Genomic DNA, 20,393 nt, shown 5'->3' on the forward strand with positions numbered 1-20,393 from the left:
GTGCTGCAGGGAGATGCCCGCAGCCTCGGCTTCTTCTGGCTGCCGGCAGCCCGGGGCAGCTCCCCCTCCCCAGCAGCTCCCAGGCACAGATAAGGCTTTGCAAACAGCAGTCCTGCCAGCTGATAAGGAGGTGAGGAGCCTGAGCACAGCATCCTCCCCAGTTCCTCCAGCCCCTGCTGGGAACCTCGGCAGTCAAACAACGCTGTCAGAGCTGAGAGGTGCCAACCCTGCCCCAGCCAAGCTCTCGATGCTGGGTGCTGCCCACAGCCAATCCCCCTCATGTCTCTTGAAGAAATTCCTGAAATAATGCTAGGAAAGCTCTGATCCACCTGTCAAACCCCCCAGGTGCTGACACCAGAGCAGTTGTGTCACAGGCTGTAAACTGCTTTGCACAGCACCACATGCTTGTGAGGAATCCCAGCCAGCAGTACCCACAGCCCACTGGGGATGGAAATTAGAGGAATGAACCTCTTCACCTGCAGCTCCAGCACCTGCTGTCCATAACAGTGGGAGGAGGCAGCTTGAACTCCCAGGTGCTGCCTGCACCCTTAGCAGCAGCACAGCAGAGAGATGAGGCTGCTTTAGGGGCTCCTCCCAGCCCCAAACTGATGCACAGAAATTCAGTGTGAGAGAAGATAACAGAATCATGGAAGCATCACTGTTGGAAAAGACCTCCAAGATCATCAGACGCAACCACTAACCCGGCACAGCCAGTTCCACCATGTCTCCAAGAGTCACACCTATACAGTTTTCAAACACTTCCAGGGATGGTGAATCCATCACTTCCCTGGGCAGTCTGTTCCAATGCATGGTTGTTTCTATCACCAGATTGGGGTGGCCTGACCAGTTGATCACCTGTCTCCAGGGACCTGGCACAGGATTGCCCCCCTGGGAATTGGAATTTCCCCAGTGTCTGACCCAGCCCATGCTTGGGGTCAGTCATAGCCCTACTTGTGATCCCCGCCAATGCTCCCCAGACCAGACCCATGGCAGCATCCCCACACTATTCCTCACGGCTATGTGCTCTTCCTGAGGAGTCCCAGAGATCCAGTGATAAGAGGCCAGCCCAGCTTGGGGCAGCTAAGCCCCCAAATTTGCAAGGCAGGCAGATAAACAGAAAGGTTATCTCCATGCCAGGACAGCCTTTGGAGCAAACATTCCCCAGGAGCCATCACAAAGGCGGGCTGGCAGAACAGGCCCTGCAGTCCTTGGACATTGAACCAAGGGAAGGGGTGGGGGGGAAAGAAAAAAAGAAAAGAAGGAAAAAAAAGCCACACCAACCCTCTGAATTCCTTTAAAACCCGATCCGCAGCCTGCCTTTGGGAGATGGCCAAGTCAGCTGGGTGAGACAGGCACCTCCCTGCCAGTGGTGACCGGCGCCGGCCATGCTCCCCCAGCACCCATCCCTTCTGCACATCCTGGGGCCCCCAGCGTGGCTGCTCAAAGCTGGGGGATGGACCTGCAGCTCAGCAGAGGGTCCTGGCCAGCCCCGAGTGCCCAAGGATGCAGGTGGAGAGAGGGTGGGAAGGCCACAGATAACTCTGAGTACCCACTATTAAAGCAGTGCCCAGCCCTCCAACTCAGCTCAGCCATGCTGGACAGTCTCCAGGGACCTAAAATAGCCAGTTCAGGATTTCACATGGGAATGATGTTCCCATCTCTGCAGATCTCTAAGGGGAGCTTTGTTCCTGCGGTCCCTGGGGAGGCACCCACGCCACATAAAGCAGCATCATAAATGCAGCCCTGAGCAGTTGGAGAGTTTCCCTCAGTGTTCCCAGATGTGCTCTGGGAATGCTGGGCATCCCCGCTGCCCCACACAGCCTCCTTCCCTCCACAGCTGACCCCGCTGCCCACAGAGCAGTGCCAGAGCTGTTCCTAGATGACACAAAGCCTTACTCCAGTAAATAATCCACCAATTTCACAGCCGACTTGGAGCTCGCCTGTACCTGGGGATGCCACTAACAGAATTGTCATGCCCAGCCTGTGGCAGCAGAGAGGGACACGAGTGATGCTTCACACCATGCTGGCACAAGCCAAAGACAGCCAGATCACTACCCCAGAGAAAATCCACTCCATCCTGGTTTTTGGATTGCCACTTGCAGCTCAGCTGCTTTGGCAGTTGGGGTTCCTGGGATCCAAGTGGGGGCTCCCTGTGTCAGCCGTGGCTGTTCCTGCCTCTGGGCGCTGGGCACGCATCCAGAGGGCTTTCATCCCGCCTGGCAGCCGGCAGGAAGCTTCCCTGTCGGGGAGGTAAAGTTCACCAGAAACACAGGCAGTGGGAGAACCGGCTCGTGTGCCTCGTGGGGAAAGGACTGGGGAGCTGAGTCAGCGCTGAATTCCCCTCTCCCGGCGCACCGGCAGCTTGAGAAGTGGGATGTTACACGGAGCCCCGAAGGCAGGGAAAAGCCCAGAAGGGTGTGGGAGGTGTTGCATCCCTAGGGCACACGCTCGAGGCTCCCGACCACTCACAACACTTCCAAGGACACGCAGCCACAAGGAAGACTCGTGGAGAAACCGCTAACACATGGAGCGCGGCCGCTTTGGGGCAACGCCATCCCGCCTGTCCCGCAGCCAGCACGGACCTGACAAACCACCCTCCTCTCCTCCCAGGGAACTGCAGCCAGGGATTTCCCCAGCATCCCTGGCCACCGATGGCATGGAGCACACGGGGACCCTCCGGGCTCGGCAGCCACGAGGGATGCGGCCATTGAAGGGATCACCCCCAGCTTCGGGAATCACGACTGGGCTCAGCATTTGGCCCGAGGGGGGACTCCAGCCCCCATTCCTGCTGGGGAGAGCTTCCCAAGGGATGGGGAGGGCTTCAGGACAGGGAGTAGGTATGGGACCTGGACGCGGCGGCAGGCACCCCCCTCCCCAGCATCCCGCAGCATCCCGTCCACGTTACCCGGCTCCTGCGAAGCGGCGGGGACCAGCAGGACAAAGAGCCCGAGCAGCAGCCGCGCCGGGGGGCACCTGCGGGAAGGGAAGGAGAGAGCGAGATCACCCACTCTCCTGCCGAATGCGGGGCGCCCCAGCCCCACTCCGAGGTCCTCCTGCGGTCACAGCGAGGACGCCCCGCCCCGGCGGCTGCAGGGTCCCGGTACCCCCCAGCCCCCCGGGGCACCGGCCTTCCCTCGCCACCCGTGCGCCCCACCCGGCGGCTTCCCGGTCCCGGTGACACCTCCCGCGGTGTCCCCGCGGTCCCGGTGCCCCAGTGATCCCGCCAGGGTTACACCGAGGACCCCCCGGCCCCCGAGGTCGTCGTCCTCCTCGGCTGCTCCCTCCCTTGTCCTGCCCCAGGGTCCCGGTGCCATCGGCGCCGCCTCTCCGCGGAGTCTCCGTGCTTCCCGCACCGCCTGCGCCCCCCATGCCCGGCGGCTCCAGGAGCCCGGTGCTCCCCGCAGCCCCGGCGCTCACCCCGTGCGCATGGTGCCCGCTCGCTGCCGGTAGCGCAGCGCGGCTCGGTTCAGCTCGGAGCGGCGGGATCGGCACGACCCGGGGGGCGGGGAGGAGAGGGGAGGGGCGGCAGGGCCGGCCCGCCCCGGGCGGGTGAGCCGAGGCTCAGCCCGCCCCCAGCCCCCGGGGCCGGGGCTCTCACGGCCGTGGGTCTCTTGCAGCCGGGGGTGGTCGGGTACGCTCCCCGGGGATGGGCGAGCGAGAGAGATACAGCTCTTCTCCCCGAGGAGCATCCCTCCCGAGGAGCATCCCTCCCGAGGAACATCCCACCCGAGGAGCATCCCACCCGAGGAGCATCCCACCCGAGGAGCATCCCTCCCGAGAAGCATCCCTCCCAAGGAGCATCCCACCCGAGGAACATCCCTCCCGAGGAGCATCCCGCCGCTGCTCAGGACTACGGAACACCCTCACCCCCAAAGGGTACCCAGCGCCCGCAGGACCTGCCCTGGCACCTCCTGCTCCACCAAGCCCTGGGCTTCGGCTCGCAAGCCGAGTCTGGTCTTGAAGGAGGGAGTGAATCAGCGAGTTGAGCTCATTCCCTCCGCCAGCACTTATCCGAGCCCCGGGGCGCTCCCAGCATGGCACCCGCTCCTTTCCCGGCCCTTCGCTCGCCCTCGCTGTGTGCGTGGGGCTCGGGAACGCCGGTCTTGCCTGCTTGATGGTGCCGTGAAGGCAGCCCAGCCCGGCAGGGTGCGGGGCCGCGGGGTTCCTGGACACGTTCCCGGGGCAGCTCTGCCTGCGGGCTGCAATGCCAGAGCCAGGGCAGCAGTGCCCCGCACCTCACCTTGCCCGTGCCGGGAAAGGGGTTAAAGCTGGGGCTGCCGCCCACTTTCACTCCTCCCCATTCCCCAGCTTTCATCTTCCTGCAGCCCCAGCCCCAGGATTATCCCAGCGGGATAATCCCCACAAAACCGGCTGCCACACCTTGCTTTGTCTTCCGCAACATTTTAGTGCCCCGCGGCAGCAAAAAGCTTCTGGAATCCAAGCCCTGGAAGCTTCGAGGGGATGTAGAAGTGATTCACTAATGATGGCAGAGGCGTGTTTAGTCTAAGGCAGGGTTTGGATCTAGCAGGATAAACCACGACATGCAGCTGCTCGGCCCTGCGCTCGCACAGGGGCACGCTAGCGCTCTCCGAAATTTGGCTGTAAATCTCCCAACGGCGCCAAAGGCAGGCAGCCTCTCAGTACAGCCCTGGTCGGGAGGCCATGAATACAACACCGGAGCTGCCTCTTGTTCAGCCGCAGAATGTTTTCACGTGGTCAGGACTCTTAAATTTATGCTTTCCCAGCTGGATGCTGAATGATTTACCAGCCCCTTTCTTCCCCCGAAGCTGAATTCCTTCCCTCCAGGTTGGAGTACCTGAGCTGCACAAAAGGCAACACGTGGCAGCCCTGAGTCACCTTTTGTGAAGGGATTTTGGAGAGGTGGATGGGCTGCAGGGCCTGGAGCAAGGGGGAGGAGAGTCCTGGAGCAAGGATGGTGCTTGGGGGGAAAAAAAAATTCTTGAAAAATGGAGAAGGATCCTGCCTGATAGCAGAGCCTTGTTCAAAGTGACCTGGCTTTATATGGGCTGGATCAGAGGGTGAATAAGTGCTCCGGTGGGGTGGGAGAGCCTGTGGGCAGCTCTGGGAAGGCCGCTTTGGCTCCGTGGGGGAATTCTGGCCCTTCCAATGTTATCAGCACTGCCGGGGCTGGGAGGTGCAAACACCCGGGGCTACACTGCCCGCCTGCCCGCACCTTCCCACACACAGAGCACAGCGATGTTATCGCTGCTGCAGGTGAACTGGAGCTGGATTACATCCCACGCTTCCTCCTCACTGCACCCCTGGGCTCTGCCTGACCCGGCTGTGCTTGTTCGAGTGCATCACATTCTGCCACCCTCCTGTCCCACCTGTGTCTCAGCCCTGGTGCTGTCCCCACTGTCACAGCAGGGCCGTGGTCCCCCCAGCAGACCTCCATGTAAAGCCTGCCTGACACCGGGGCAGTTTCCCATCGTAAAATCTCCTCCTGCTGAGCTTTAAAGTCCGAGAGCCAGGGAGGACAGCTAATGAGGCTCATCTTTTCCCAAGCAAACAAACACTGCCCGCCGCGGGAGGGGGGACACCCACGCTGCCAGTGGAGGCAGCTCTTTCGAAATCCGAGCAAATGGAAACCAGCGGTGCTCCGACGGTGGCTCTGCAGCTTGCAGCCCAGACTTCCCAAGCCCCAGCCAAAAAGGCTCTCCTACCCCGCAGGCTCCCAGCTCCAGCAAAGCTTTGGCATTTTTCATCTCTGCGTGGCTCCTCCGATGTCCCAGTGTCCCCCCAGCCCTGCGCCTGGCTCCCACCTGCATCCCGCGGCCGCTGGTCCCACGCTGCTGGGTGGCCCCGGGCAGGGGCGCCCCGGTGCGGGGACAGAGGGGCTGCCCCAGCTCCCAGCACACGGCCCCTGCCAGCTCAGCAGCCGCAAAAGCACGGCCGCCAAAAAATGTCACCCTGGCAACCCTGCGGGACACTGGCCTGGTTTTCCTCCTCTGGGAAGAGAGGAGGGGTCGGACACTCCGTCTGCTGCGGCCCAGGCGTGTCCCCGGCAGTGGCTCCGGAGCTGGCAGCACGGCCAGGGCCCAGGGCCCCTCCCGGGAGGGTGGCGTGTCCCCAGGCGGGCACCGCCAGCTGTCACCAGGGCCCGAAACGTGCCTTGTGCAAGGCTGCCTTCGGAGGCTGCTCCGACCTGCTCGGTCCCGCTGCCACGCTGAGAGAGGAGCCTGGGGGACACAGGAATTGGGTCAGGGGGGCAATGAAGGACAAGAAGGCGGAGGACAATATTTGGCGAGTATCCCTGCAGAAAAACAAAGGCTGAAGCAGGCAGAGGGAGCAGAAAACCACCCCCAGGCTAGGGCTATCCCATGTTGGCCAATCCCCAAGGGGAGGCTGTGGCTGGTGCTGCCACTTTAATGTGCCACTTTAATGTGCCATTTGTCCCTGTTAAAGCCACTTCCTTCCGGGGCGGCCTCCGGGCGGGAGCACTCGGGACCACCGGGTGCAGCTGCTTTTGCGTCTTGCTGTCACATCTGTTGCTCTGGCTCAGAAGTCTGTGTCTGCTGATGGCCCAGGACCTGCCAGGATGTCCTCAGGAAAGGCCAGCATCGTGCCCTGCCTTCAGCTGACACCTCTGGCGAGGACGTGGCGAGGGGTGACGTGAAAACCATCCCTCTTTTCCAGAGGTGAAGCACGCACAGCCACAAAGGTGGGCGTTTGGGAAGGGCCCAGGCAGGGAGTGGGAACAATTGGAAATCCAGACAATCCCTCTTTGAGGAAAGCTGGCAGGCACAAGGGCTTGCCTGAGTCGGGAGCACGTTACCTGCCCATGTGGGAGGGGAATGAGCTCAGGCAGGCCGGGTTGCCGGGGCCGGGAGTGGGGCAGCACCACGCTGGATGTGTTACCGAGGGGCTGCGGGAGCACGAGGTGTTCCACTGGACCACTGGAGAGCTGGCTGGAATCTGGAGCCCACCCGCATCCCACCCATGGATGCAAAGAGGATAGGATGGAACAGCGCAGATTGCCGAGGCTCAGCAGGGAGGTGAGCGGGCCCGGGGTGGTGGGTACCACACCATCACCTCCTGGCGAAACAGGGGCAGGACAGGTTCCAGGTGGCACAGTCCACGGCCCCGAGCCCTGCACATGGAGCTGCTGGGCGGAGGACACCGGCCCTGGCCGCATCCCGCAGCCGCTGCTGTGGAGAGCTCCCATCTGGCGGAATCCTGACGTGACAGAGCCCGTCTGGCGCCTTCCCAAGCTGGACGTTGTCAATGAAATTGCCGAGATGAGAAGGGCAAGTGAGGGCTCTGCGGAGCCAGCAGAGACACAGCCACTCGCTCAGCAGAGGGACAGCTGGGAGCTCACCCCTACGCACAGTGACCTCCTCCCCGGGGAAGGTTGAGGGGGACCAAAGGAGGGACCCCCCTTCCTTTCCCAGAACTGGGGAGCCCCGTGCGGTGTCGGCAGGGACAGAGCCGGCCCCAGCTCCCCGGTTCACACGCATCTTTCGTGCCCTCTGCTCGCACCCCTGGGCAGTGCCTGCTCCCTCCCACACAGCCTTCCCAGAGGACAGGGCACCTGGGATGTCCGGGCAGCCCCCGCTCCCTCCCGACTTTCTCCGTGACTCATCCACTCCAGAGGAAAACCAATACTTCAGCACACATCAGACAAAGACAGGGAGAAGCATTCCATGGGAAAGGGGACGCGGCGGATGCTTCTCGCATGCCTCATCCTAGCGGCTCGCCCTCGGGTCCTGCCTCTGCGCTGGCTGTGGGAAATGGCACTTGTTTCCCTTCCTGCTCTGCAGACACGGGCTAGCACTGCAAGAGAAGGGCAGAGATCTGCAGCCACCTCAGACCTCGGGGCATCCACGCCCCAGGTGCGGGGAGCAGGTTTGGTCCCCCCAGAGCTTCCGAGGGATCCATTGCAGAGGTCTCTCCCCATCTCACTGCACATCCAGCCCAAAACCCCCATCCCTCTTCAGGGCTGGGGCTCGCTGGGAACAAGGTGTTCCTCACCTCTGCCAAACTCAGGAAGGCTGGGAGAGCTCCCAAAACTTTCTGTGATGCCTGAATTGCTCATGCAAGGGAGGAGTCCTTCTCCCACACTGGAACACCCCGGTTGCCAGTTCCAGCCCCTCCACATCTCTCCTATGACCAGTGGGGGCTATCCACAGCCTCCAAGTCCTGGCTGGGATGGCTTTCCCAGGATTTCCCTCCTTTCCATGGACTGTGCCCCTGCCACCTTCCTGTTTTCCCCCCAAAGTGCAGTTCAATTCAATTCAGTTCAATTCAATTCAAGTCATCTCCTACTGCCTTCCCTGCTGGGTGTGAGCTGGGGCCAGCAGCCACAAAGCTAGGAAACTCATCTGGATTCCTGCTTCTCCTCACCAGCCCTTCCAGAGTTCATTTTTAACTGGAGAAAAAAGACCATGTTCCTCCTCCTTCCTGCATTGCCAGACAGGTGCTTTCTCAAGGGACAGCTGTGAAATCCAGCCAGGCAAGACAAAGAGCTCCAGGAGGGTGTAACGGGGCTGAGCTCAAGCTGTCACTTAGTGGACAGGCCTGAAAGCATCCCTGTCACCTTGGCAGGTACAGCGCTGATGGGGCTGTCTCTGGCCTCACCGGGAGTTGGATGTGGACAGGACACAGGCTGCAGTGCAGGGTGGTGGCTGCAGGAGGGAGCAGCAGTGCCCTGGAGATGCTGTAGGTCCCAGAACAAACCTGGGCTTTCCCTGTGTGCTGGTAGCACAGAGGAAACAGCCCCAAAATGGAAGATCCTGACATGTTCCCAATGCTTCCTTGGGGATTGTCCCAACAGCCTCAAGGCTGTCTCTTCTACTCTCCCAGGCTGCACTTGGCATCTCCTCTGCAGAGGAATGGTCAATTTTGACTCATCTGAAAAAAAAAAAAAAATAGAGAAAGAAATCAACATCCTTTGCTCCAGTAAGACCCAAAATAGGAGCTGTTTCCTCCCCACTGGAAATTCCCAGCTCCCCACTGAGGACTGGACTACTCCAGGCTGCTCAGCAGCTGGATACCCTGAGGTTCTGCCCAAGTTCCCTGTGCCAGGCTCCCTTCTGGGGAGGGACAGTGGCCCCAAGAAAGGATTGCTCCTGTTAAGATCCCCAGTTCAAGGACCTTCCCTCCCTAGGACAGGACTTGACCATGCTCCTGCTGACTGTCAGAGTCCCCATCCTGGTGCTGGCCACTTCCAAACTGCCCAAGGATATTTAGTTTGTCTCTCCAGGATAACACCACCTGGAATTCTATTCCAATTTAAAAGCTTTTCCCACCTTGAGGGAAAAAAATGGGTAGGAGTATGAATGCCCCCAGGGGAAAGCCCTATCACTGTGTCCATCTCATCCCTATGCACCCTTCCCACCTCCCAGTCCCTGCAGAAGACTGGCTGAGCTGGTCACCACTGGTGTGAGCATATTTAGCAGAACAAGCCTCCAGCTTTCTCCTAGTCCTCTTGCTTCCCTATTTATATCTGACTTGATGCATTTTTTCAGCTTTCATGTTCTTCTGGGAGACCTCCAACTCCTCAGCATCACTTTTCCTTGTACTCCCCACCCCGTGTGAGGGGTTTACAGGATTGCCCTATTTCCTCTTTGCTCCAGGTTTTACTCAGACAATTTATTTTTATCTGGGATTGGCCTGGTTTGTTGTTTTTTTGGGCTTTTTTGAGACACATTTCCTGATTTTCAGAGCAGATCCAGAGTAGCACCTTTTCCTGGTAGTTCTCAGACTGTTTCTGAGGGAATGGGACCATATACTGTATTCAGAAGTTTTATCCTTATGTTCTATTCCCTGATAACTTCAATCCAGCCCCAGTTAAAGTGTCCTCTTATTACAGCCTCCCCCAAAATCCATGAGTAGCTGGTTTAAGTGTCTGGTGTTGATGTGGGAGCACATTTAGGTTTTCCCTTGCTCTGTTGTCCAGGCAAAGGAACATGGAGTCATAGAATTCCAGAATGGTTTGGGTCGGAAGGGACATTTAAACACCATCTCATGGGCAGGGACACCTTTCACTAGACCAGGGTGCTCAGAGTCCCATCCATCCTAGCCCTGAATGTTCCCAGGGATGGAGCATCCATCTGCACCTCTGTGGGCAAGCTGTGCCAGTGTTCCACCACCTTCATACTGAAAAAATGCTGCCTTGTATCTAATCTAAATCAACGCTCTTTCAGTCACACACTTAGTGCTCTGTTGGCACTGCAGGTCAGATTTGCCTCCTATATTTATTGCAGTTACACTGTTTGTTTTCCTGCTGGCACTTTCAGAGATGCATTTCCCACCTCAGTCCCTCCATGCCCTCTCCCTCAGCCACCTGCTGCTGGTTTTAATCCTCTTTGAAGGGTTGCTTCAATCACTGCAGTAATCAGTGGGTGTCCCTTTCATCTCAAGATGTGCTTCAAATGAAATCACAGCTAAATGAGCTCTCTCTGACTCACCATTTCATCCCCACCCTAAGATTCCAGCTCTCCAGGTGTCCCCTGGGCCTCATCCCTGGGAATGGTGGGGTTTTCCTGGGCCCCAGTGTCTGGATGTAGCTGCCAGGTCACCTCTGATGCTCACACAGCGTGGCACCAGCAGCCTCTGCACCAAAGTTGGATCATCTCTCCAGAGGTGTGTGTGAAGCCAGGGATCATCAGGACATCCTCATTGGCTCCCTCATGGCACACAAAGCCTCTGTCTCCAGGCACTGCTTCCCCCAGAAAGCCTGACCTGCTGCCTAACCCCAGTGATGAGCAAACTGGGCCATTTTCTCCCAGCATTTACAAGCTGCCTTTGGCTCATCTTCACTTGCTCAGCAAACGCCCCCAAACAGGTCAGCACTTTCTTCACAGCAAAGCTATGCAAGGAATTTCTCTCCTAAGGCAGCTGGACCCTTTCCAAAGAAGGAGAGCTGCCAGATTCCCACTCCCCAGCCCCCAGCAGTGAAACAAGGTGCAAATTTGGCCCCTGGAGGCTTTCTGTTTGCTTCCACTTCTGCCCTTGCTGTCTGCTGGAGGTGGGGAGGAAGGAGTCCTCTCCCATGCCAGAGTTGAGTGTTCCAGGGAAAGGGCTGGTTCTGTCCCAGAGAGAATTCGAGGTGTCAGAGCTCTCCCCAGATGCAGCAGGTGGAAGACACAGGTGTGGGTTTGCAGCTCCCTGTACTCCCCTCACAGTGCCTGCTGGGCAGTGGCCACCTCTCTGCCCCTGATGTGCTCCACAGGGCTGGGGACTCTTAGGCAGTTGCCTCCTGTGATTTATTTTTTTTCATCTCCAATTGCTTCTCCATACTTCCTGCTGTTTACGAGCATGGCTGTTGCTGAAGGAAGGAGGCTGCTGATCTGGGCTGTGGGTTCACAAACACAAAAATTTCTCTGCCTCTCACTCCCCCTCCCCAAGGCCTCTGCAGAAGGTGCAGCTCCCCCACCCCTGCCTGGCTGCAAGTTCCTAGCAGAAATCGGCTTTCTGGCATGTCACCCCAGCAGCACAGCTGGACACTCATCTGCTTCATTTCTCTGGCTACAATTCACTGATAGGAAAGTTGGGGCTTTTCTCTGCTGCCCATCTGCTGGGAAGGGCAAAGAGCATTTCCAGGGGATGAGACCCCTGTGCACACTCACATTCTAAGTGCCAAGGACCCCTGAAAGCCAAGCGCCCAGGAGAGCACGAGCAAGCCAGCCTTGGGGAGCCAATGACCCTTTCCAAAGCTCAGTGACCCAGGTGCTCTTGGCATTTCACAATCCCAAGCAAAAGTACCGAGTGTTGGGGCTACTCTGGGCTCTAGCAGAACCTCTTTAGAAACACTAAAGCCTGGCTCTTCGCCCTTTCCTGAACCAGCAGGTCACCCCCAAAAAATCCATAAACTCCTGTCCACACAGGAGAAAGTTGCAGGGAACTGATCACCACCATTCAGCTCCCCTCAGCCCGTCCTGAGCAGCAGCCCCAAGCAGAGTTGTGACTCCAGGCACTCATTGCTCCCTGCTCAAACCCTGGGCTGCCCCAAGTGCTGGGTCCCTGAGGGCACTAAGAGGTCTCACCTGGGGTACCCACACACCCTTCAGTCATAGCCCCAGGCACCTGAGCTGAGCCCTGGCTGAGCTCGGGGAGGGTGTGTTTATTGATGCTTCTGGCTCCCGGTGGACCTTGCACCTGTGTAACAGGTAGCTTATCTCAGCTGCTGCTTCCTGGTGGATCCTCACACTGCTGTGGTAGCCAGCTTTTCCCTGTCTCCCAAAGGGTGCTGAGCGAAGGAACTCTGGCACCTCCAAGAGCGCTTATTTCCTGCCAGGAAAGAGGCACCTTATTTAAGAGGGCCCCATTTCCTGCCAGGGACCCTGCCCAGCTGGCTGCACCCTCCCTGGGGAAGAGGTCGACTGGGCACCTTGGCCTCCTAGTCATCGTACGTGCCACCCAGGGCACTGCAGTGGGATAGCGGCTCCTGGGAATTGTCCTCATCCATCCTTCGGTGGGATTGCCCTGCCCTCTGCCGATCTCCCAGCACATGGGCAGGACACCGACGGCAGAATGTTTGTGGCCATCTCCAAGGACGAGTTTCTCAGGGATCTTCACACAGACAACCACGTTTGCATAGTCTGAAGTCAGGACTGGATCCAGCGGATGCCCCCCTTGTTTGAAAGGCAGCCTAAGCTGTAAAACAGGAGTTTCCCCCCACGGAACAGAGGGCGGGATCATTTCCCTGCTGCCTGACCATTAATGAGATGTACCTGTAGTGCCGTCGGTGCTCACCTGGAGCCAGCACTGAGGCACACCGGGGAGCGCCCATTCGTGGTTTAAAAGGAGAGGAAAAATACTCATAGCAAAGCTTTCTGTGAATTTCAGTAAGACTGAAAAGCCAGGGTGTGTTGCTGGAGAGGCAGTGGCCATGAACATGAGTTTCTTGATGGAGAGATCATGTTCATTCAAAGGAAGGTGGATTGTGGGGATGTGTTGTTTTGAGGATGGCCCTGAACACAGACCCCAACAATCCGAGCCTGTGCATCCCTGGCAGCACTGTCCAAGCTCTCCTGGAGCTCTGGCAGCCTTGGGGCCGTGCCCATTGCATGGGGAGCCTGTGCAGCGGCCCAGCACCCTCTGGGGGAAGAACCTTTTCCTGATATCCAGCCTCAACCTCCCCTGGCTCAGCTCCAGGCATTCACTTGGATGCTGCCACTGGTCACAGAGAGCAGAGATGGGAGCTGTCTCTCCACTGTTCCTCATGGGGAGAGGATTCAGACCCCGTTGAGGTTTCCCCTCAGTCTCCTCCTTCAGGGTTTTCTTTTAATCCCAAAGGGTCAGACTGCAACCTCCACACAGGCCTCTCATCCTACAGGAGAAAGAGACAAAGATACCTCAATCAACAACAAGGGCAAATGAGAAGGCAGTAATAACCTAACACTAGATCTGCCTAGTCATAGGCACAGCACCCAAGATGGGCTGGCCTGTGGGCAATCTCAGTGGCAGTGGATCGTTTTCATTGCTTGGTACAGGATCATCACCCTTTGGAATCTGTTAAGGCAGAACACTGATTTTGAGGCTCCTGTATGTCCCCCAATGGTTATGGAGGGTAAGAAAACTCTGCCAGTCATGTGTCCCAGTGGGGTCAGGATCCTGTAGAGCTCCTTCAGAGCTGCCCCCAGAGCAGGGCAGGTTGGATGGGCTGGGGGAGGCCCCAGGGCATGTGGCAATGGGTGCCCTTTGTGACGGTGGGTGCCATAGAAAGGAATCTGGCCATGTGTCACAGGGCCCTTTGTAACACAATCACGATACAGCTGCTGCTGGCCAGTGTCCAGAGGAGGCAACAGCACAGGCTGGTGTTGCACAGAGGCCCTGTGCAGCCACCTTGTTCCTGTTGTCCCCAGGCTTTAACCATTTTTTTTCTCATGTGCCCTTAGGGACAGATCTTGGTGGGACAAGAGAGGGACCTTCCAGCATGGCCTGGAGAAGGAGGATGCAAACCCTGACATCACGCGGCCAACAGTGATAATCACACCCACTCACAGCATGGCAAAGACAAAGGCTTCTGCTCCCAACCTGGATTTTTTTGGCGAGAGAGTTGTTTCCCACCCAAATGAAGTGAGCAGCCTGTGGCCAGGGCTGGATCCCCCCAGGAATTGTGTGGCTCCTCAAGCCAGGTCCGCTGGGCCCCCCCCAGCCTTTGAAGACATGAGTGTGGTGGGAAGGGAAGCACTTCTCAGAGGAAGCCGGGGAAGCTGCTGTTCTGGCAGCTCTCCAGCTTTCCCTGTGCCTCTTCCAGGTGCCAGATTTTGTGAGGAACATGCACCAGAGACTTGTGTCTGGTGCACCTCCAGATGACAGGATGTTCATGGACATCCTGAGGCTGGCTGAGGCACACCCTGCTGATGTTGCAGTCACTCTCCTACGCTGTGCCCCATCATGTGACAGGTATGGGAGCCACCTTCCTTGTGGCCTCAGGGCTCACTGGCCCTTAGGGCCCATCACCCTGTACAGCCAGTCCAGTGTGGTCTGACAGACTGGTCAGACAGAGTTCCAGGACACACCAGGCCCTCTGTTTCACAGCCATGGCATGTCAACTACCCAGCCTGCTGCCAATGCTCCCTCCTTGCACCCCAGGGCACCAGGGCTCTGTCATCTGGGTTCCCACAGCTGCCCAGGCCAAGGTGCTGTGGCTGAAATGCTCCTGACACACAGCTCTGCTCCCACAGAGCTGCTACAATCATGTGGAGGACCATAGCTTCATCAGGAACGGCAGTGGACAAGGTGCTGCCAACACTGCTCTGTGTGCTGGAGGACTGGCCACTGCACAGAATGTCCACCTCTGATGGGGACAAAACAAGAGTCTTTGCCCTTGCTGTGAGTTTCTGGAATTGCCCTTTGCTCACCCCAAGGCTGCCTCTCCAACAACCCTGCAGCCTCCTTCCCCCACTGCATCTCCCTGCCTCAGGCGCTGGGCTGAAACCTGGCCTAGGGGCAGCTTCAGGGGCACCAGACGTGGAGCTCCCCAAGGCTTTCCCCTGACCTCTCCCTGCCACACTCAGGCCCTGCCACCCGGACACCTCGGCACTGAGCGCTGTCTCTGGGTGCTTTGTCCTCTGCAGGCAACCAAGGTGGTTTGGGAGATCCTCCGCCTGCCCTGGTGCCCAGCACCATTTATGGAATATTCCCCCCGCCTCCTTGTGGCTCTGCTCTTCCAAGTTTTTGTCAGCACATTAGATATGCCACAGGAGGTTGATACCTTCTGGAAGGAATGCCAGGAGCAACACGGCCTTGCCATCAGCCCCAACAGGTGCTCCATCCCACTCTTCCTGTCCCTGCCATGTCCCCAGGGCAGGAGACAGTGCTCGCAGTGTGACCTGGGCTTTGCTGTGCACTCAGGTTTGCAGTGCAGACTCTGAAGGCACTGTTCCGCCATCTGCGGTGCCTGGATTTACTGGTGGCAATGGAACGCAAGCGTGGCTGGGACACGCTGCTCTGCGCTGACACCCACCATCATGCTGTGGGTCTGCTGGCCAGGTGAGACCCCTTCTCCCCACTGCCTCTGGCATTTGTGCCCTGTGCCCAGGGTGCTCCACACAGTCCCCATTGTCGTGGACCAGAGGGCCTGGTCACCAAGGGACAGCCAAGGAGACTGAAAAAGGCTGGGAGAGGAGGGTGCCCGCACGGCTACCTCCCAAAGGGCCCAGGTCCCCTTGCAGGGTGGTGGTTGGGAAAGAGAACTGTGTGAGTCAGTCCTGGGAGAGGTTTGCTCCCACTGGCTCAGGGTCTTGGTGCCTTTCTCTACCTTCCAGGGAGATGCACCGTACCTCGAACCCCTTGTGTTCCTGCATTGCACTCCGCCTGCTGGGGCTGCTCAGCACACAGGAGGCACACTGGGATCTGCCTGCCCTGGCATTCCTTGTGGAGGTGAGCCCCATGGCCAGAACTGCCTTGCTGAGCTGCCTGCTACCTCTTTGTCCTTGCATAGCTGCAGCTGCCTGGGACGGTGCCCATGCCCTGTGCTGCCACCCGGGCCCAGCCCCGTGTTGGTTCTGGGCTCCTGCTAGCTGGCTCTCCTGTCAGTGCCCTGTGCCTTTCAGGTCCTGGAGTGCCATGAGATGAGGGAATGGAGTGACAGTGCCCTGGAGATCATTTCAAGGTGCCTGCAGTGCAAATCCAGGGAAAAACGTCGCTTGGCACTCAGAGGCCTTGTGGTTCTCAGCAAAGATCTCTCAGTGGTGAGAAGGGGGCAGCAGCTGAAGCTGTGTGGGCAGTGTGGGGCTGGAGAACACAGTTGCGTGGGTTTGGCTGGGCTTCGGGCACCGAGGCAGCTGCTGCCAGCTCTCCTGCCTCCTGGTTCAGCTGCCCCAGTGCTTTGGGACAGGCCTTTGGCCTCTTGGCCCTGCAGCAGCAGGGAGGGGTTGCAGCTCCAGAGTGGCATTGGTGGTACTGCCATTCATAAATGACACAGCACTTGAACAAATGCTAAATAAGTTTGCTGATGATACTACATTGGGAGGAGCTGTTGACTCCCTCAAGGGCAGAGGCCCTGTAGAGACAAATTTGAAGGCTGGGCAATGACCAATCAATTCAATATGAATTTGAACAAGGGCAGGTGCCAGACACTGCACCTGGCATGGACAGCCTGGCTATGTGTCTGGAGCAGGGAACAAGATCGGAGAGCTGTGCTGTGGAAAGGAACCTGTGGTGATCCTGTGATGGCAAGTGGGAGTCAACAGTGTCCTTGCAGCCAGGAGGGACATCTGGGATGCATCAGGCACAGAATCACCATCTGGGCAAGGGATGGCAATGTCCTGTTCTGCTCTGGGCTGGTGTGGCCTCTCCTCAAGTGCTGTGTGCAGTTTTGGGCACCATAATGTAAAAAATACCATGAAACTATTAGAGATTGTCTAAAGGAGGATATAAAAATAATGAAGGGTCTAGAGGGGAAGTCACAGGAGGAGTGGCTGAGGGCACTCGTTCTGCCTGGAGGAGACATGGGGAGACCTCATTGTCATCTGCAGCTTCCTTGCAAGGGAAGTGGAGGGCAGCACCAATCTCTGCTCTCTGGTGACCAGTGACAGCACTTGAGGGAACAGCTGGAGCTGTGTCAGGAGAGATTTAGTTTGGATATTAGACAAACATTCTTTCCCCAGAGGGTACTGGGGCACTGCCTAGGCTCTCAGGGAATGGGCACAGCCCCAAGGATACCAAAGCTCAGGAAGTGTTTGGGCAACACTCAGGGATGCACAGGCTGGAATTGTTGGGGTGTCTGTGCAGGGACAAGGGTTGGACTGGATGATCCTTGTGGGTCCCTTCCAGCTCAGGATATGCCATGATTCTACAGTTCATGGCTTCACAGTGCAGCATTGTGTCCCACACAGGCCGAAGGCATCCGGAGTATGACACCAAGTCTCATGGCCCTACTGCAGGATGCAGATGGAGAGGTGGTTGCACTGATCCTCTCTGTATTCCTAAATGAACTGCAGAACAGAGCCACCCTAATATCCAGTCCCACTGCCCTGCAGCTGGCTGGGGCACTCCGGCCACTCTTTGACAAGGTAAGGCTTTGTGGCCACGGCCACTGGGTGCTGCCCAGACACTTTGTGTCCTGCGGATTTGCAGGCCTACGCCCAGGTAGGCCTGGAGAAACGATTGCTGGTTCTTTTTTTTTCCAACAGGACAACAGCCATGTGCAGCTGCTCTCCATTCGCCTCTTCCAAGAGGTGATGGAGCTGGTAATGGAAGAGGGAAAAAAACCCCTGAAGAAACATGTGAGCAAGAGCCTTCTCCCACTCTTCTTCCACTGCCACGATGAGAACCAGCAGGTGGCTGAGGTGAGGACTCCCGGGCTGCTGCTGTCACCTGGGGAGGGGGCTCGGCTGCCTCCTGCAGGCCTGGCACCTTGCCGGCTGCAGCCTCCTGCAGGCCTTGGCACACCAATGCGGGTCCTGTGCCCTGGCTTGTGGAGCCATCTGCGGGTCTCTGCTGCTCTCCAGGCCGCTTGGAAAACACTGCTTTGTGCGACCAAGTTCATGAAGAGGAGGCGATTGAAGCAGCTGGTGAGGAAGGGACAGCTGTGGAAGTTCGCTGAGGTCCTGGTAAGGACGGCCTGGAAGGCCCAGCCTCAGCCTGGAGAAGCCCCCTGTCCCCGGCGCTCGGTGCATGGGGCTGGCAGCTGGGCCCCTGCCCAGTGCCGCAGCCGGGGCCACACGGCTTCTTCTCCAGGCTCCTGTGGCCCCGAGCCGGCTGCTGATGGAGCCCCGAGTCACTGGGGCTGCGGGGCGGGGCGGCACCGCGGCTCCCCGGGCAGCAGCCGGCCCTCTGCCCCCTCCAGAGCCCGGCGCCAGCGGCTGCTGCCCGGTGCCTCAGGGCTGGGCCGGCACGGGAGGCCGGGGCTGGCCGCAGGCAGCGCCCGGCCGAGGGGCAGAGCCCGCACCGACCCTTCCCTCCTGCCGCTCTCTGCAGCTGGCACAAGACGAGAGCCGAGCGGCCGAGCACCTGCGCCGGGCTCTGCCATATCTGGATAGCCCGCAGGAGTCCCTGCGAGAGGCGGCCGTCAGGTTCATCGGTGAGCAACGAGCCCGGGGTCCGTCCCTGTCCTGCCACAGCAGGATCTGGGCCACGGTCCATGACAGGCTCTGTATTCCCAGGGATTGCAGGGCGGTACTTGAGAAAGCAGCAGGAAGAGACCCAGCTCATCTACAAAGGTGAGGGCAGCGGGCTGTCAGCGGGGCTGGCGGGGGGAGCTGCAAGTCCTGGCCTGTCTGCGGAGGGCTCTGCTCCCTGTGCGGATGAGGGGCAGCGTGGGCAGAGCACACCGAGATTTCAGGGCCACGTGGGGCATTCGTGGCCAGCAGCTTCGGGCTGATCCCCTCGGTCCCTGCTCCCTGCTGCCCATGGCAAGAGCCGGCTGGGATGGCCCTGGCAGGGGGCTCTCATTGGGTCACCGCAGGTCTGGGATCTGACCGTGGCTCTGTTCCTCTCTCTTCCAGCCCTTCAGGACCTGACTGATGACATCAGCCCTGCCATCTCAAGCTTGGCACTTCAAACCGTTCAACTCTTAGCTGCACAGAGAGCTCCATACTCTCCAGGTTTCAGAAGGTGCAAGACCACTTCCAGAAGGGTGGGGGGTAGGAAGCCTCCTTTGTGGGGCAGCTTGTGCTGTGAACAACTAATTCCAGGAGCTAAATCTGCTCAGGCCACCTGAGCTTGCAGGGAAGACCTCATCTGGGCATGGAAATATGAAATCGCTGCTGTCATGCAGAGGTCCAGGATCTTTCTTTTGCTGCCCCGGGTCTGCAGGGCATAGGGGAAGAGAGGAAAAATGGTGCCTGTGCTCAGCAAGCTGCCCAGGCGTGCAGCGGTGCAGGGAAAATGGCCAGAAGCCCTTGGCCTTTGGCAGTTCTGTTGAAGGCACAAGCCCTGTCCTAGCCAGGAAGCGCCATCTGTGTCCTCGTGCCCGTGTGGTGCTGGCTGGGTTGCTGAGGGCTCCCAGGTGCCTCTTGATGCAGCTCCTCTGGAGCTCCTGTGGGGCTGCGGCGCTGCTGCCGGGCCACGCTGGGGGAGACGCTGAGGGAACAGGGCACTGGGAGGCTGTAAATGGATGAGGGAGCGTGGAGGCCCTGACGGGACAAGGCCGTGGGAAGGCGTGAGGGGGATGTGTGGAGGCTGGAGGCTCCAAGGGGACAGGAGGCCCCTGAGGGGCCGGGGTGGTGGGAAGACCTGAGGAAGTGGGTGTCAGAGGCCATAAGCAGCCCCCGCGGGGGCAACCGCCTGGTTCCTGACACCCGGCTCATCTGGCGCTTCCCCAGAATGTCTGCCAGGCCTGCAGCAGAAGGCCTCGGGGCTGGGACAGTAGCCCTGCAGGAGGGTGGGGACAGCCCGAGGTGTGCCCAGGCTGGGCTGTCTGGGGACATGGAGGGCAGGGGGTGCTGCCAGGTCACGGCCACTGGGTGCCTCCAGGAAGGGGCAGTGGGCAGAGGCAGGGCTGGCGGCCAGGCCGGGCCCTCGCGGCTGCCCAGGCCACGCTGCTGTGACCGAGGCCCCCCTGACACAGAGCTCGGGGCCCGCAGAGCTGCTGCCACCATGGGGAGGGCGGCGATGTCTTCTCCAGCAGGGCTGCCCAGTGGCTGCTGCCCAAGCGGCTCTGGAGCCCACAGAAACAGCAGCAGAGTGTGCCCAGGAACAGCAGCAGCCCCAACGTCGGCACCTGCGCACTGAGGCGTCCGCAGCAGCCAGGTGCCAAACCAGGGAAGGCTGTGGGCACAATTGTCTTTGCTTTGGCAAAAGGCTTCAGCAGAGTTGGCCACAATGGCTTTCTCTTGAGTTGCCAGCCTGAAATGAACAGGCAGAAGAGCTGAGTTTTCACTTTTTGAGCCATTACTGAAGTTCATTTGAAGCTGTCTTCAACACTTTTGAGAACAGACCCTTCTGCAAGACGTGACACAGTTGGCGAATTGCAGGCG

General features: G+C 58.9%; 1 protein-coding gene and 1 long non-coding RNA gene across 3 annotated transcripts; one reads left to right on the plus strand and one right to left on the minus strand.

The window, feature by feature from the left end:
* Positions 1–6,211: 6,211 nt before the first annotated feature.
* Positions 6,212–12,802, minus strand: LOC147652065 (uncharacterized). Its single transcript, XR_015289378.1, has 3 exons — positions 12,009–12,802; positions 7,993–8,871; positions 6,212–7,794 (listed from the first exon to the last, which is right to left on the minus strand). It is a non-coding gene; the product is annotated as an uncharacterized LOC147652065 (long non-coding RNA).
* Positions 12,803–13,529: 727 nt separating this feature from the next.
* On the plus strand, positions 13,530–19,187 carry LOC111922052 (maestro heat-like repeat-containing protein family member 7). Of its 2 annotated transcripts, none has more exons than XM_086898226.1 (14): positions 13,530–13,777; positions 13,863–14,043; positions 14,225–14,373; positions 14,655–14,802; positions 15,048–15,235; positions 15,325–15,462; positions 15,738–15,852; positions 16,026–16,163; positions 17,310–17,486; positions 17,607–17,762; positions 17,925–18,026; positions 18,394–18,496; positions 18,579–18,635; positions 18,921–19,187. In XM_086898226.1, the coding sequence occupies exons 1-14, from the start codon at positions 13,623–13,625 to the stop codon at positions 19,133–19,135; spliced, it is 2,022 nt and encodes a 673-aa protein (XP_086754352.1). In that variant the 5' UTR covers positions 13,530–13,622; the 3' UTR covers positions 19,136–19,187. The 2 variants fall into 2 exon arrangements, with proteins under 2 accessions (XP_086754352.1, XP_086754353.1); XM_086898227.1 differs by having other exon boundaries at positions 13,690–13,777; positions 13,863–14,102.
* Positions 19,188–20,393: the final 1,206 nt, after the last annotated feature.

The sequence above is a fragment of the Cyanistes caeruleus genome, chromosome 7 (genome assembly GCF_971803275.1).
Source record: "Cyanistes caeruleus chromosome 7, bCyaCae1.hap1.1, whole genome shotgun sequence".
NCBI classification, from domain to species: domain Eukaryota; kingdom Metazoa; phylum Chordata; class Aves; order Passeriformes; family Paridae; genus Cyanistes; species Cyanistes caeruleus.

Coding starts and splice junctions, on each gene's coding strand:
- LOC111922052 (XM_086898226.1), top strand. CDS start 13,623: ATGGGCTGGGGGAGGCCCCAGGGCATGTGGCAATGGGTGCCCTTTGTG. Junction 14,374..14,654: donor TGTGCCCCATCATGTGACAG/GTATGGGAGCCA, acceptor CTGCTCCCACAG/AGCTGCTACAATCATGTGGA. Junction 15,853..16,025: donor CCCTGGCATTCCTTGTGGAG/GTGAGCCCCATG, acceptor TGTGCCTTTCAG/GTCCTGGAGTGCCATGAGAT.